At 34.4% G+C, this 14,279-nt stretch overlaps 1 protein-coding gene across 1 annotated transcript in view; it reads right to left on the minus strand.

Annotated features, from left to right (window-relative positions):
- Positions 1-11,619, minus strand: part of LOTGIDRAFT_156427 (hypothetical protein) — a gene marked incomplete at both ends in the record, with an annotated part of 25,111 nt that extends 13,492 nt beyond the window's left edge. Inside the window, one exon of the mRNA XM_009047062.1 lies at positions 11,536-11,619. Coding sequence (XP_009045310.1) covers positions 11,536-11,619 — 84 coding nt within the window. The remainder of the gene's footprint in view (positions 1-11,535) is intronic.
- Positions 11,620-14,279: the final 2,660 nt, after the last annotated feature.

A 14,279-nucleotide genomic window follows, 5' to 3' on the forward strand; every position in this document is an offset into this window, starting at 1 on the left:
AATTATTACAGGCTCCCCACGTTAATAGATACTCTGATCATACGAGGGTGGGTTTTCGATTTTGGAAAGCAGTACGTGTAAATGAAATTGAGCTCTATCAGCTAGTAATGCATATATTTATTGCACTATACAGATAGCTGAAATTGAGCTCTATCAGCTAGTAATGTATATATTTATTGCACTATACAGATAGCTGAAATTGAGCTCTATCAGCTAGTAAGGTATATATTTATTGCACTATACAGATAGCTGAAATTGAGCTCTATCAGCTAGTAATGTATATATTTATTGCACTATACAGATAGCTGAAATTGAGCTCTATCAGCTAGTAATGTATATATTTATTGCACTATACAGATAGCTGAAATTGAGTTCTATCATCTAGTTGAGGACATATTAATACGGCTTTTTACTTTGAAAATGAAACCGTAAATTATAAGATAAGCGGATTAAAGAAAGAATTTTATTTTTGATAGAAACGATATCTGAAGGTGTGGCCGAGTTCACTTTGTGATCGGAATGTTATTGATAGAAATATCTACTCGAGATTTCAAAATTCACTTTGATTATGTTCGTCTAAAACATATTTATTTAGTCAAACCACTAATAGATATTATAAAACTGTGGTTATGAAGTCGAGACTTGACTGTTTACTTGTGTATATTACCGAAATTATTTTGCACTTTACTGGAAAAAACTCTAATAAAATAAAATGACGTTTTACATCCTCGCGGTGTTTTCCTAATATGTTAGACCTGTAGCTATATCCCATCTTTGCCCATTTACTCTGACTAGAGTAATGAGATGTCTGACTATTGGGATGTCTGACTAGAGTAATGGGATGTCTGGCTAATAAGATGTCTGACTGATGAGATGTCTGACTGATGAGATGTCTGACTATTGACGTGTATGACTAGACTAATAAGATGTTTAACTAATGAGATGTCTGACTAGACTAATGAGATGCCTGACTAATAAGATATCTGACTGATAAGATGTCTGACTATTGTCTTGTATGACTAGACTATTAAGATGTCTTACTAATGGGATGTCTGACTAGATGTCTGGCTAATGACGTGTATGACTAGACTAAAAAGATGTCTGACTAATGGGATGTCTGGATGTCTGACTAATGTATTATCTGACTAAACTAATGACGTGTCTGACTAGACTAATGAGATGCCTGACTAATAAGATGTCTGACTAATGACGTGTATGACTAATTAGATGTCTGACTAACGAGATGTCTAACTAATGAGATGTCTGACTAGACTGATGATATGTCTGACTAAATACATCCCTCCCTATCCCCGACTCACCCCCTCTCGAAGTAGAAATTGAACGACTCTAACTACTCATTATCAATAAAAGAATAGGAGACATGAATGAGTGTAGTTTACTATATTTTACTGTCATTATTAATTTTAGGAATTCGCCTGGGGGAAGTCAATTATTTCTAGTTCTAACCATTGACTATCTTTCTAGTATTCTGGACTTCTTTTCTTTTAATTTGTCATCCTAAGATGTAGTATACCTTTAAACGTCTAGCATTTCATTCCCAACTTTACTGACAGACTCATTTTACTTTCGTCAGTAACCATAATGAAGAACAGGACAGGCTATAACTGAGAGAGATGGACAAATCACCTCAAAGATGTTTTCAACATCAACAATGAGAAATTCGTATCATACTAAGAACGGCTCCCGAAAGCATGGGTAATGTAATTTTAACGATTTGTCTTGCCAAAGAATTGGTATAACTCCAGCTGCTACCAATGTTTCACCAATATGTTGTTTTGGATTTCATGTTTCGTTTCGCGGTTCGAATAGTTAGTACTTGGTTTATTTATCCGTTATCTGAACTCTGCTAGTTAATACCAAGAGGTAAATTAAAACATGTATATAATATCTATACCCTGGCATCTAAACCGACCCGGTTGACTGTCATACAGAAAGGTTAACTTGAAATCGCCAAGAATTTCAGATCTCCAACCACCGCCCTCAATTATTAAAAAATTGACAATAACCAGATGGACGAGGTGGTCCGGTGTAAAACGTTATCTGTTCGATAAAACTTTTTGGTAAATAACAAACATTGTGGCTGCCCTGATGAGGATAGTGTATCAGAAACATGTGTATATCAGATCTAGAGAATTGGTAAGCATTGAAGCGCTTAGAGAGTCTACATGAAATATTGTTCCTCTCAAATATCACAGTTCCTTCTGTTGAAACATCGGTCAATTCCCCACTCATCACACACCACCTAACTCTGGATTATATTTTAGAGAATGGTAATAATTGCCAGAGGATGAATTTAAAGGCGAATAAAGTAATTTGGCCGAGTTTGGTTTTAGTGTTTTATGTTATTAAATGCAATGTATTTCAAAAGCTCTTACTTAATTGAAATTTCTAAACTGTCGTGTTTTAAGTCGTGTATTTAATGTTAATATAAATGTATTGTTATAGGTATTTGATGTTAGTTTTTGGTATCAGTTTTCTCCTGGTGGGTAGCTTGTTCGACTTCTATAATATTATTTATCATATTCTAGAATCATCCAGGATAAACATGGTAAAATAATGGTAACTTAAGAAGGTATATTAGGCAAGATAAGTTAAAATAAAGTGAAACAGAATATTCTAGCGTTAGTCTTATATCAGGGTGGGTCCCGTTTACTGGGATATGACCATATCGCCAACAAGTTTATTTCGTAACAGACTAAAATCTCCCACCTTGAAAAGTAAATGGCAAGGTAGTTTGAGGCTACGGGGTTGGGCAAACCGTGAAAAAACTTAATCAATCATTCTGCAAGCACAGGGAAAGGCAGTTTTCGGCGTAAACCTTGTTGACCACAGAGGAAAACCTCGCTCAATCTTCAAGCTAGTTAGAAACGAGTACGATTGTTCGCAAGGAAATGGTTTATAGCAAGATGTGTTCACAACATGGGAGAGAATTTGGGTCTTCTGGTCGTACTCAAAACTATTATTCTATCAAGCACTATGTTCCAAATGATCTGGCACTGAGACGAAAGAAATAATCCTTATGAAATAGAACATGCAATGAAAACAGTTGGAATAAGTTTAGGAAAGAAATCTGTAGAAATATTTGACATTGGACGGAATGAGGCCCTAGCTCTCGACTAAACACAGTCAATTCACCTGGGAATAGACGCAGTTAAGATTTGAATTATTGTACCGTATGATAAATTGAAATATATGCGGTAATAAATGTCTCATATAATTTGAAAAATAAAAAATTAAACTGTTTTTATGACAATTCCCGTGGCCTTCCAATTAATTTTCTCTACTTGCAACATAAAACTGTCGTAAAATTATTTCAAAAGGAAATATGACTAATTTATCAAATTTTACACTGACTTGCAAGTTTTGAATTTACAAGATTAGTGTGAAAATGAAAGACGAACATAAAGAAAGATTTGGTAAAAATTATATTTTACGCTGAAGGACGGAAGTAACGCGCACCTTGCGGAAACACAAAAATGTGTATAATACGCACCTTTATAAATCAAATACAAGGAACACAAAGTTTAAAAAATTTGGCTTGGTCGTTTGAAATCTGAGGCTTGGTAATAGATATTCAGATATCGATATACAAGAGAACGATCTAAAACTCAACAATAGATACCTTAATAGATTTATTGTTAGAGTGGTTTGAAGAGCAGACTTTTAAACCAAACTTTTACCTGGCACTGGCTAGATTACAGATCTGGTTAGTTTTAGAGTCATATTAGATTTGGTAGAAAAATCAAGTTTTGAAAAATTGAAAAGGTAAAAAAACTCACCGATTGTGTGGAAGAAAATGAAATTAATTCCGTTAAGATAATCACAGTTGTACAAAATACACTTTTCATATTCATAGTTTTTATATTTCAGCCCTCGGGGGCCTTCACTTCTCACAATAAATATTCCTTTTTTAAAATTGTAGAAGTTAAAACATATTGTTGATATTTCCTTATACCAGACGGTTTATTCGAAATAAGTAGAGACGGGCACCTGCTACTGTTCGACTGCTAGCCCCGAATTAATGAAAAGATAGGGTGTTTTGCCGAGTTGTTTGACTACCTATTTGGTCACACCCCTTATAGTCACACCGTCACACACTGTCGACTCGCTACCCTTCACTCGCCTTGTATACCCTTTAAACTCTTACAAAACATAATGTTACGCTTGAATTACTACTGGATTAATCAGGGCTATTGTGTTTGTATTATCCAGTAATTGTTTGTTAATGATCTACCTGAAGTAACTTGTATGAAAGAAACTGGTGTCAGCAATGAAATATAACATTGGTGACAGAGAATTTACTATACATTTAAAATCAATAAATGAGTTGACACTTGTAAATTATTATTTTTTATGTTTATCAACAAAGCTTTCATGTACTTTATCAAACTTCTACTGTATTGTTCAAGTTATATTGATAACTGGACAAATCATGAAATGTTTCACTTTGGTTTTAAAGAGTTTGTAAAGAAATATTTTTAAGTATTAGAGGACACTGATGCATCAATTCGCACCATTCCAATAATTATGCTGATTATATTTGCTACCGTACAATCCAATCAAATCTCTGTATTTACAAACTTCCGTGATACAAGAAAAGGTGGCTATTGCAGTCAAGGTATAAGACGTAGTTCGTAATGGGGGTGTGAATATCGATCTTAACTAGAATGTGTATATACATCTGTTAATTGAAAATGCTGCATAATTGAAGTAACACGACAAAGCATGCTTGACTGGCTGACTTTTGAAAATACCACTTCCGGTTGTGTTTATTTGGAATGCTGAATAGATATCACCATGGTCAACCTCTGTAATTTGTCTGAAACTGTGTTGAACCATATTAAATTATGTCTATGTAACTATCCAAAACTATCATTGCCATTTTGCCATTTTTTTTTTTTTTTTGAGGGGGGGGGGGGTGTTTGGGTCGTTCCTTTGACTATTCTACAGCGCAATACTCCTCGTGATTATATATAAATATTACATCAACAATTGAAATCACGTATTGGTCTTTAGAAATAGACCAGGATCAGAATGCATGTCGGGTGTGTTCTCCGGGGAAAATTGTGGTTAATTTTACTTTTCTCTAGATGAGTGCATCGACATAATGAAAATGTGTAATTCGAGATTACAGTATAATCGCCGTGTATAAACACTACGTGATCTTAAAAAATGAGACTAAATTTCATCTTTTTAGGAAGTTCAGCGTTCAGTGGGTTTGAATGAATGGGAGGGACAATGTTTGTCACGTGACTCCCCCTCCCTCTATTTACTAAATAACATGGTGATTTGAAATTGTGATTTCTATTTTTAAACTTGGTATATATACCACGATAGTTTTTAGTTTAACAGTAAAACTAGATTGTCATCTCCCAATACATAGTGAATCCAATAAAACTGTTAGCTATCTGGACTATTTAAAGGTAAACCACCTTTTAGCATGACCAAACAAATGTTTAAACTTGGCCAAAATGAGTTTCTATTCATCAGTGGACTTACCAGGTGTCAAAATTATACAACAGAATCTCTCTATAATCTAATAAATCCATAAAACTAAAACTAATAATTATTTAGTTTAATGGATATATCGCCTTATATAGAGAATCTATTCTTTAGTCATGGCACCAGGTAAGTCCAACTGATGAATATACACACTTATTGACCAAGTTTTAGACTTAGTATTCCTTTAATTGAAAACAATTGAAAAACCAAGATGCAGAGTGGGGTCAGGTGTCCCAAGAGATTTTTATGGAGCCAAAACAAATCAAGTTCTTGGATCTAGAGCCTGGTGGATATAGAAAATGTCAAGTTGAAATTTCTACTTAGTGTTCCAGAAGAGTCAGTTATTCTATTGAGCCACTTTTACAGAGCCCAGAGAAAGTTTTGAATCCGGGGTCCTGATAGTCACATACCATCAGGAGTGTATTTAGAAAAAAAAATTAAGGGGGTAGGGAGGGGTGTCAATATGAGATGTGTGTCTCCGAGGCGAGGTTCGAAGGGTTGAATACCCTTGAGGGTGCATGTTACTTTAGCAACGTTAGATTTTATCAATATCTATCTGAATAATATCTATCGTTGCTAAAGGAACGTGTTGAGGGCAGTGATAGTGGTACATGGTTGTATACTATTCACGTGTAAGTTTATAAATTGTAGATAAACTTTCGGTATATGAAATATTGGGAAACATTTCTTCGGACGATGTCTATTTTCTGTGGTCGGATAAAGTCATCTATTCGTCCATCTCGAAAATTTAAGGTACAGTGTAGTTTAGTAAATTGTATTGTACAAAGAGTATGGGTTTGGGCATTTCTTTTTGTTACGTAACGACCTCTTCGCTTAGGTTGGGAACAATATACCATAACTACTATAATTGGCCGTAATATTATTGCGTGTGAATGATCCCACCTTGGCTAATCTGGATCTCTTTATCTTCCAGTCTCTCATAAACCATAACATCGGTAATAAAAGTACCAACTTATCGAGACTATTTTAATCTAGATTAGCCCTTCCCGATCAAAAGCCTTTCTAAAGTCATTGAATATTCATGGTCATATAGTTTTTATAGGTGTATTATTGCCCTCGGGCTATGATTTAAATTCCTGTACTGACTATAATATTCGGGGCGTGACGGAGTACTATAGAGGGAGAGGTGTATAATAATAGTAATGTCTTGTATTGACCTATACCATTCATTTCAAGTTACTGAAAGTCCCAAATAGAAACCCTTGGTGCAAAGTGCAAGGGGCAAACAGCACACCGCTGCATCCCCTACTCTCCCCCTCCCCCGAGTCATCATTTTAAGGCGGACCTTTAGGGACACACATGGATTTAAACGCTAAAATTTCAAAGTGGAGTTGTGAACACTATTACTGATTATGTAAACTAAAAAAAAAATTCAAGGTATGATTGGTCAAACGGATGGCGAACCCGTAACTTTCTTGGGTCATACGCATGTCTACAACCTACGAATTAGTGCTGTATTTGAGCACAGAAAACTGCCATTGCCTACAAGGTTCAACTGTTTCTACAGAAACAAATAAAATATATAATTCATCTAGATATAAGATTTATATCATCTAGATAAGTATTGAAAAATATTGTAAGTTGTCACGCGAATCCCTTTTTACGTTTGTATACTTTATCTAATTCCATTCAATCATATTCAAATTTCTCAAATTAAAAAACGTTATTTTCAACAGCCACTTCAACATAAAACCACACAAAGAATTTGTATTTACTAACATGTACAAGACATCAACCCTATTTAAAAGGGGCATGATAATATATTGACCAACTTAGAGAAAGTGTATAGGGGGCTTGTTCATATATTGACTTATAGAGCCAATGTAAAGTGGGCTTGAATAACCAACTTGTTTTTAACAATATAAAAATACAAAGTGAACAATAGATCTGAGACCTACAGCATAATAATAACATATTGACCAGTGTTCTAACCCCTGTCCACTGACAAATCAGTTCTCTCAATACACGAGATAAGTCAAAGCGGAAAGTTGACAAGAAACCTACCCCCAGTCCACTGTCAAATCAGTTTTCCCGGCTCACGGGACTTATGAGATGAGTTAGTATTTTGGTTGCGTATTTAGGTGGTAATGTTTGGGCCACTGCAAGTCATTACTTCTATTCGTTCGCCCAATCAGGAAACCGGCTTCCCCGATCAAATGGATTGCCCTCTGAAAAAATTCTGACAACCAACCAAACTACTGCAGCAAAGCACCATACACCATTGCCTGCCCGAACAATCAAGTCTGGCTACGGGTCTGGCAGAGAAGTACGACGTCAAACTCAATATTTATATCATTTTGGCATAAAATTTGATGTCCGCCCGACTTATTTATTGAATCAGTAAAAACAAAAAATTTCCAAATTGACGAAGGTAGTCGGCCTAGTTTTACAATATTCTGATTGATAGGTCCTTGGCCATGGGTGTTTGTAGTCGACCCCCCCCCCCCCCCCCCCTCTGGATATGGTGAGATATTAATATCAAAGAAGCTAATTTAATCTTACAACAAGACATGTTAATTAGCTGATATAGATATTTCAATTATTATATAATTACGTCATAAACCCCTAAAGGGAAATCCCTTGGAATCCCCTTAACAACGTAAACCCCCATCATAGCAACGATAACATCAATGCCTAGAGGGGTCGGGTTTTGCCAAAAAGGTATCGTTTTCTTAACAGTTAATAAAACATTTATCAGATCTTCAAAAAAATAATAAATTCGTTTTTTTAGTAGACTTGATCACCAAGTCTGTAATAAATGTGCTACTCGTAATAAGTTCTGGATAATCGGAGAAAGGAGCTGTCCACGACTCACTGCCATTGGGGGCTCGGCCTGAATCAAAAGATACTAATATTAGTTTTAGTTGTTTGATGATTATCAGATTTTCAATTGTTTTTTTTAATAAAACAATAAAACTTTTTAAATTTCGTAGACGGCATTTTCAAGACGGTAACAATGGATGTAGGCTATAAGATGATAAAACTTCTTAATAATCAGAGAAAAGACAAACAATATAATCAGACTGTCCAGGTTTTAACGGAATTTAGACACGTCTTTTTCGGTTATATTTACTCTAAGTTGTAAATCGTACCGTCGTGCCATCTGAATTCAAATGGTGGAAAACTGAGTTTTCCAAAGAGAAGAAAATTTCTGAATAATTTAACATGTTTAATTGTAATCTGTGATAGATCCAGCTATAGGCAGATAGATGGCTATAGATATATTTAGATGAGTTGGTCATTTCTCTCATAAATATTCATGATGTTGAAATATGAACCATAAATTGTCCAAGTCGGATTGATTGACAGGTAGAGAATCCTGGTGACAATAAACCGAGCTATAAACATCGCTTGTCTTTAACTTCAAACGTTTCACTGACTGACCGACACGTCGGTTATTGGTTCATCACACTGGAATGTCAATGAGAAAACCTTCCTCTAAATTGGTGGCATCTTCACAATGTCAAGCTATTACCAACTTTGTCTTATACCTTGACTGTGATATTCACTAATCTTGTATCACGGAATGCAGCGTTTTGATTTGATTGTAGCTAGAGAATACAGCCAATCAGAGGCCTAGACGTAAAGTCTGTACGTATTTTGACTTATTGTTTACAGACTTTCTGTTGAGGCCTATGATTGGTTGCATTCTTTTGCGTACAATCCAACCAGATAACTGTATTTACAAACTTCCGGGATACAATTAAAGGTAGTTATTGCAGTCAAGGTATTGGACGAAGTTTGTAATAGCTTGACATTGTGAAGATAAGGTGAAGGTAGGTGACAAATTAACTCCCGCTTTCAGCAATAGCTGCTGATATCATAAGGTGTATTGTATGCTTGAATAAGGTGGCTTATTGAATATATAACTTACGACAGTGAAATCAATGAACAGGACGAGAAAATAATGATTTAAACATGATTTAAAACTAATTTCAGTTTCTATGAAAGGTTTCAATAATACATGTTAACATAGTTATTAAGTTTATGCTGTGTCATAATCATAAACATGCATAAAAAATCAAAATATTTTCTAAAAGCCGAAATTGCTCACAAACTAATCAAGGTATCCGATCCTCTTTTTTTTTATCTTCATTGCAGGTCGAGTATATTACATAGAAGATTATATTGTTACCCTTATGAAAACCCTCACTATTACTACTATATGTGACGAACCAACTGACAATCCCCACCCCATCCCAGCCTCCCCCATGTTTCTTTGGAAATATTTTGTCGTCGTCATTTTTCTCTTCTAATTAATTCAGGAGAAGCATCCCTTTAGATATGTAATTGATATTATAAGGTGTTGTGCATGGCTAACTCTTTTAAATCAACAACTTATTTATGTCACGATAACAGGGTACTACTTTCGTCAATTTTACATAAATAGGTGAAATATCACGTTTTTAAGTGAGTCAGAGAATTTCACAATATATATTATAAAGTTTAGGTTTATTAAAACGTAGAAAGAGACTGATTGGCAGTAGTGTTGATCGTTTTTATATAATTGGTGTACTTTATTTTTCTTAACCTTGTACTTGCATTGAACTTGTTCTATCAAAAATCTTTACTTTACTTTGTGACCTAGGCTTTTGTGAGACTATGGTTTCAATACTATCTATTTTTACAGTAGGCTAATCATCTCAAACCGCCTGTTTTTGTTTCGTACTTCATGATCTAGGCCAGTACCTTTGTGAGAATACTGTTCTCATTTCACACACTTCAAAATCGATTTGAGTGTTTGACCAATCAGATGACTGAAACACTAAAATCATTTTAAGTTAAATTTCCAAGAATAAGACTCTAGATTATATAATATCACAGTTGTTATAAATTATCACGAGAACCCTATTGTAGACAACACTCACCCATAACCAGTGTTCATCCTATTGGATAGTTTTTGGGTTTGAGTTAACAAGCTTCGCTACAGCCATATTCTGTCAACAGATATTCTAGAACAATCAATGTCAACTGGGCATTCATTTCAGCGAATCTATTAAGCTGATAATGTATGGTTTTACTATCAAGGGTTGCAAAATCCATATTTACATAAAACAATATTCAGTTCTCATTAACCCCCCCCCCCTCCCCCCCACCAAAAGAATATTAGGGCCTACAATTTTGATTCACAAAATGTCACAAGTGTTATGTAATGTAATTGTATTTTAGGTAGATAGTTGATAATTAATACAAGGGAGGTAACCATCTTCTGCGATGTTTCTCAATTTGTTGGTTGAGTATGAATTGGATGTTCCACCGAATTTTATCTTTTGAAAACAAAAACTCTTACGCGAAAGATTTCAGTTCCACATTGTTTATACTTTCTCTTTCTTGCTGTTTTGAAGCATTAAAAAAGAGATGTTATATAAGGTCTCATCCTGCCAACATATATTTCAGATACATAATCCTCAAATGGACAGCACGTTTTTGAATTTGTAGTTAAAATTCCAATATCGGACATGTGGCGTAATAAACGAAGAAAGCGGACTCATTGACGCCAGCACGATAGTCTCCACCCCGACAGTTGTCCTGTCCCCAATGGAGTCAGTCTGACCTTGGAGTCATTACTCCAAAGTCTGACCCACCCAAATTTATCCCTTCAGTTACAGGAGACTGTAACTGCCACTCTCAATGAACAAAATACATACTCAGAAGAACAAATCTAACTCCGAAGTGATTTAAGAAGCTTTTACCTTAAGACAGTCATGAGATAAGCTAGAATCTGTCAGAGGTTAGGATGGTTTCAGATAAGTCAAGGGAATAATTAAGAAAAAAAGAAAGAAATAAACAACTAGGCCTATATTTTACAAGGGTAACGACGGATGATTATAAAGGATCATTTCTACCACCTGGTCCAAACGTCTAGGCATCTTTACCTGATTATCCGTATCCATTTACAGCTGAGATTGACTTTCAAAGTCCAAATAATCAGTTATAATTAACTGGAGTAAGATATGTCAAAGAATAATTACAATATGAACATGGACTTACCGTAGAACGCCAATATCCATTCATTCTTACACTGGAGATCATTAATAAATACATTAATATCATTGTTCTAATCATCTCACTCATTTTATCAATTGTCTTTCTTCCTTTCTTTATATATATCAGTATATTAATACAAACAATTTCAACTTCTGGTTTGAATTAACTCAAAATCACTGGTATAAATATTGATTAATCTCATCAAATCATTTTCAGTCTACAGTTTTTCAAAGTATTAGTGAACATTCACTCAATTTTTATTCCAAGCCACAAGCAAACTTTTGTCTTATTTTTAAAATATTCTTGCCTTTGGTGAACAGTTTTACCCGAGATCAATTATTCTTAACAAGGGATTTCGATTTTAAATAATTTGGGAAACTATATGTCCAATCTTCATCACCATGGAATTCTCCAGCTTTAGGCCTAGATATATTTTTTAGTTAAAAAATCTCAACTAATTTATAATATAATTATTAGCTCAGTGTTTAATATGATGTATTATATTGTTATTATATCGATCTGGTATCGATTACATCTATTTACCAATCACTTTAACAATCAGTTTATCTAATACCAATTACTAACTCTATAGTGTAGGTCTAAAACCAACATAACAGGAATTAAACCACGCTACATGCAATGGTAGCTAATTGGTTACAATAAATAATTTCCAATTTGGAACAGTATCGCAGTCCAGGGGAAAATGAAACAATTTAATTTAGATAATTATCCAATTTCCACTCGTAGTAAATTTCAATAAAAACTGCACTATGTCTTACATATTAATGTTACCACATTTTAAAAAACGGAGAACGAATGAAAATAGGTTGAAGAAGAGTATATATTTAGAAAACGACGTCCGAAAATTGTTTTAAAAAAGCAGTAAAAAAGTGATAAAAACTTCACTCCAAATAATGCATTGTCAGCAGCGGGCCGACATCCGTCAAACAATCATCCTCACTGAACGTAACACAAGACGCATACTGTTTCCAAACACATAAAAACATCCAAGCTGATCCAAGATGATATTCGAATGAAATAGTTATCTATTTCCACTTGAATTCTTTTTCACCTTTCACTTGTCAATATTTTTGTTTTATGTGACAATCGTCAGGTTGGTGAGCTAGAAACATCCGTGTTGTAACCTATATAGTAGGGTGTCTAGTTCATAAAACAGGGCATCCCAAGTGAGTGCCCTCTCAGAACGGTGATACTATTCAGTGATGGATTTGTCAACTAGAAGCTTTCCGATGTCAAGGTAGCGATTGCAAAAGCGGACCATCAATAAGTGCTGTTTCTTTGGCTGTGCCATTAGTGCCAAAGGGGTGAGGGTGCGGTCGGTGGTGGGGTTGCCCCAAAGAAAAATAATCTGGACCGGCTTTCACACACCCCTCACTTTCAACTATCTCTATTTTGTACATAAGTAATCCGAAATATTCCCATTGCCTTGAGTCCACTTCTACAATTCTTGTTTTTTTTTTCGGTTTCTTTCGTATATGATCTAAGTTTGTTTACACTACCAGCTCTTTTTACTGAAGATTACCCACGAGCTCTACCCTGTGTCATAAGTTAAAATAATTTATATATTCTATGACCTTTTAGACAATCCATCAAAATTAAAACCTTGCGTCAAAATAAAGTCTTTATTGTTACCGACAGATATACTGGATATAGCCCGGGAAAGATGTTCACCTAGCCCCTGTATATACTGAATTATAACCTGGGAAAGACGTTCACATGGCCTCTGATGGTTACAGCTTGTCAGGCAAAAATTGTATGAATAATATACTGTGGCCTTTCTTTAAATCATTTCATCAAGGGGTCCAATTAGGGAGACACGGATTTGTCAAGGGTCTCACAAGCAATGCTTTCCCGGTGTACAATGATATAGAAATATGGAAATGTGTGAGGTGTGTAGTATAAGTAAGTATGGTTTGACGCCTTTTTGGAAGTTATCGCCTGTTTAACTGTCCAATATATTAATCGACATGTTTCGGACTAAGTTTTGAGAAATGATCATCAGTCAAACAGCTATAGGGCCTATAGATTGACTTAAACAGAACATGAAAGTTATTAGTTGTTATTTTGTTATTTTGATTTTTTGAATAACATTATCGCTTGTCAACCATAGAGGAAATATAATAGAAGTTTAATATCTACTATTCTATATCTTATTGCACTAATGAAATGATATTGGGTCTTATATCTTATTATACTAAAACTTATTGGACTAATTATCCAACTGGTCAGTACCTTAATGAACTAATGAAATGAAATAAAGTTTTATATCCTACTGTTCTGTGTCTTATTGGACTAATGAAATTAAATAGAGTTTTATATCCTACTGTTCTGTATCTTATTGAACTAATGAAATGAAATAGAGTTTTATATCCTACTGTTCTGTATCTTATTGGACTAATAAAATGAAATAGAGTTTTATATCCTACTGTTCTGTATCTTATTGAGCTAATGAAATTAAATAGAGTTTTATATCCTACTGTTCTGTATCTTATTAGACTAATGAAATGAAATAGAGTTGTATATCCTACTGTTCTGTATCTTATTGTACTAATGAAATGAAATAGAGTTTTATATCCTACTGTTCTGTATCTTATTGTACTAATGAAATGAAATAGAGTTTTATATTCTACTGTTCTGTATCTTATTGAACTAATGAAATGAAATAGAATTTTATATCCTACTGTTCTGTATCTAAATGGACTAATGAAATGAAATGAAATGAAGTT

The sequence above is a fragment of the Lottia gigantea genome (genome assembly GCF_000327385.1).
Source record: "Lottia gigantea unplaced genomic scaffold LOTGIsca_11, whole genome shotgun sequence".
Taxonomy (NCBI): Eukaryota; Metazoa; Mollusca; class Gastropoda; family Lottiidae; genus Lottia; species Lottia gigantea.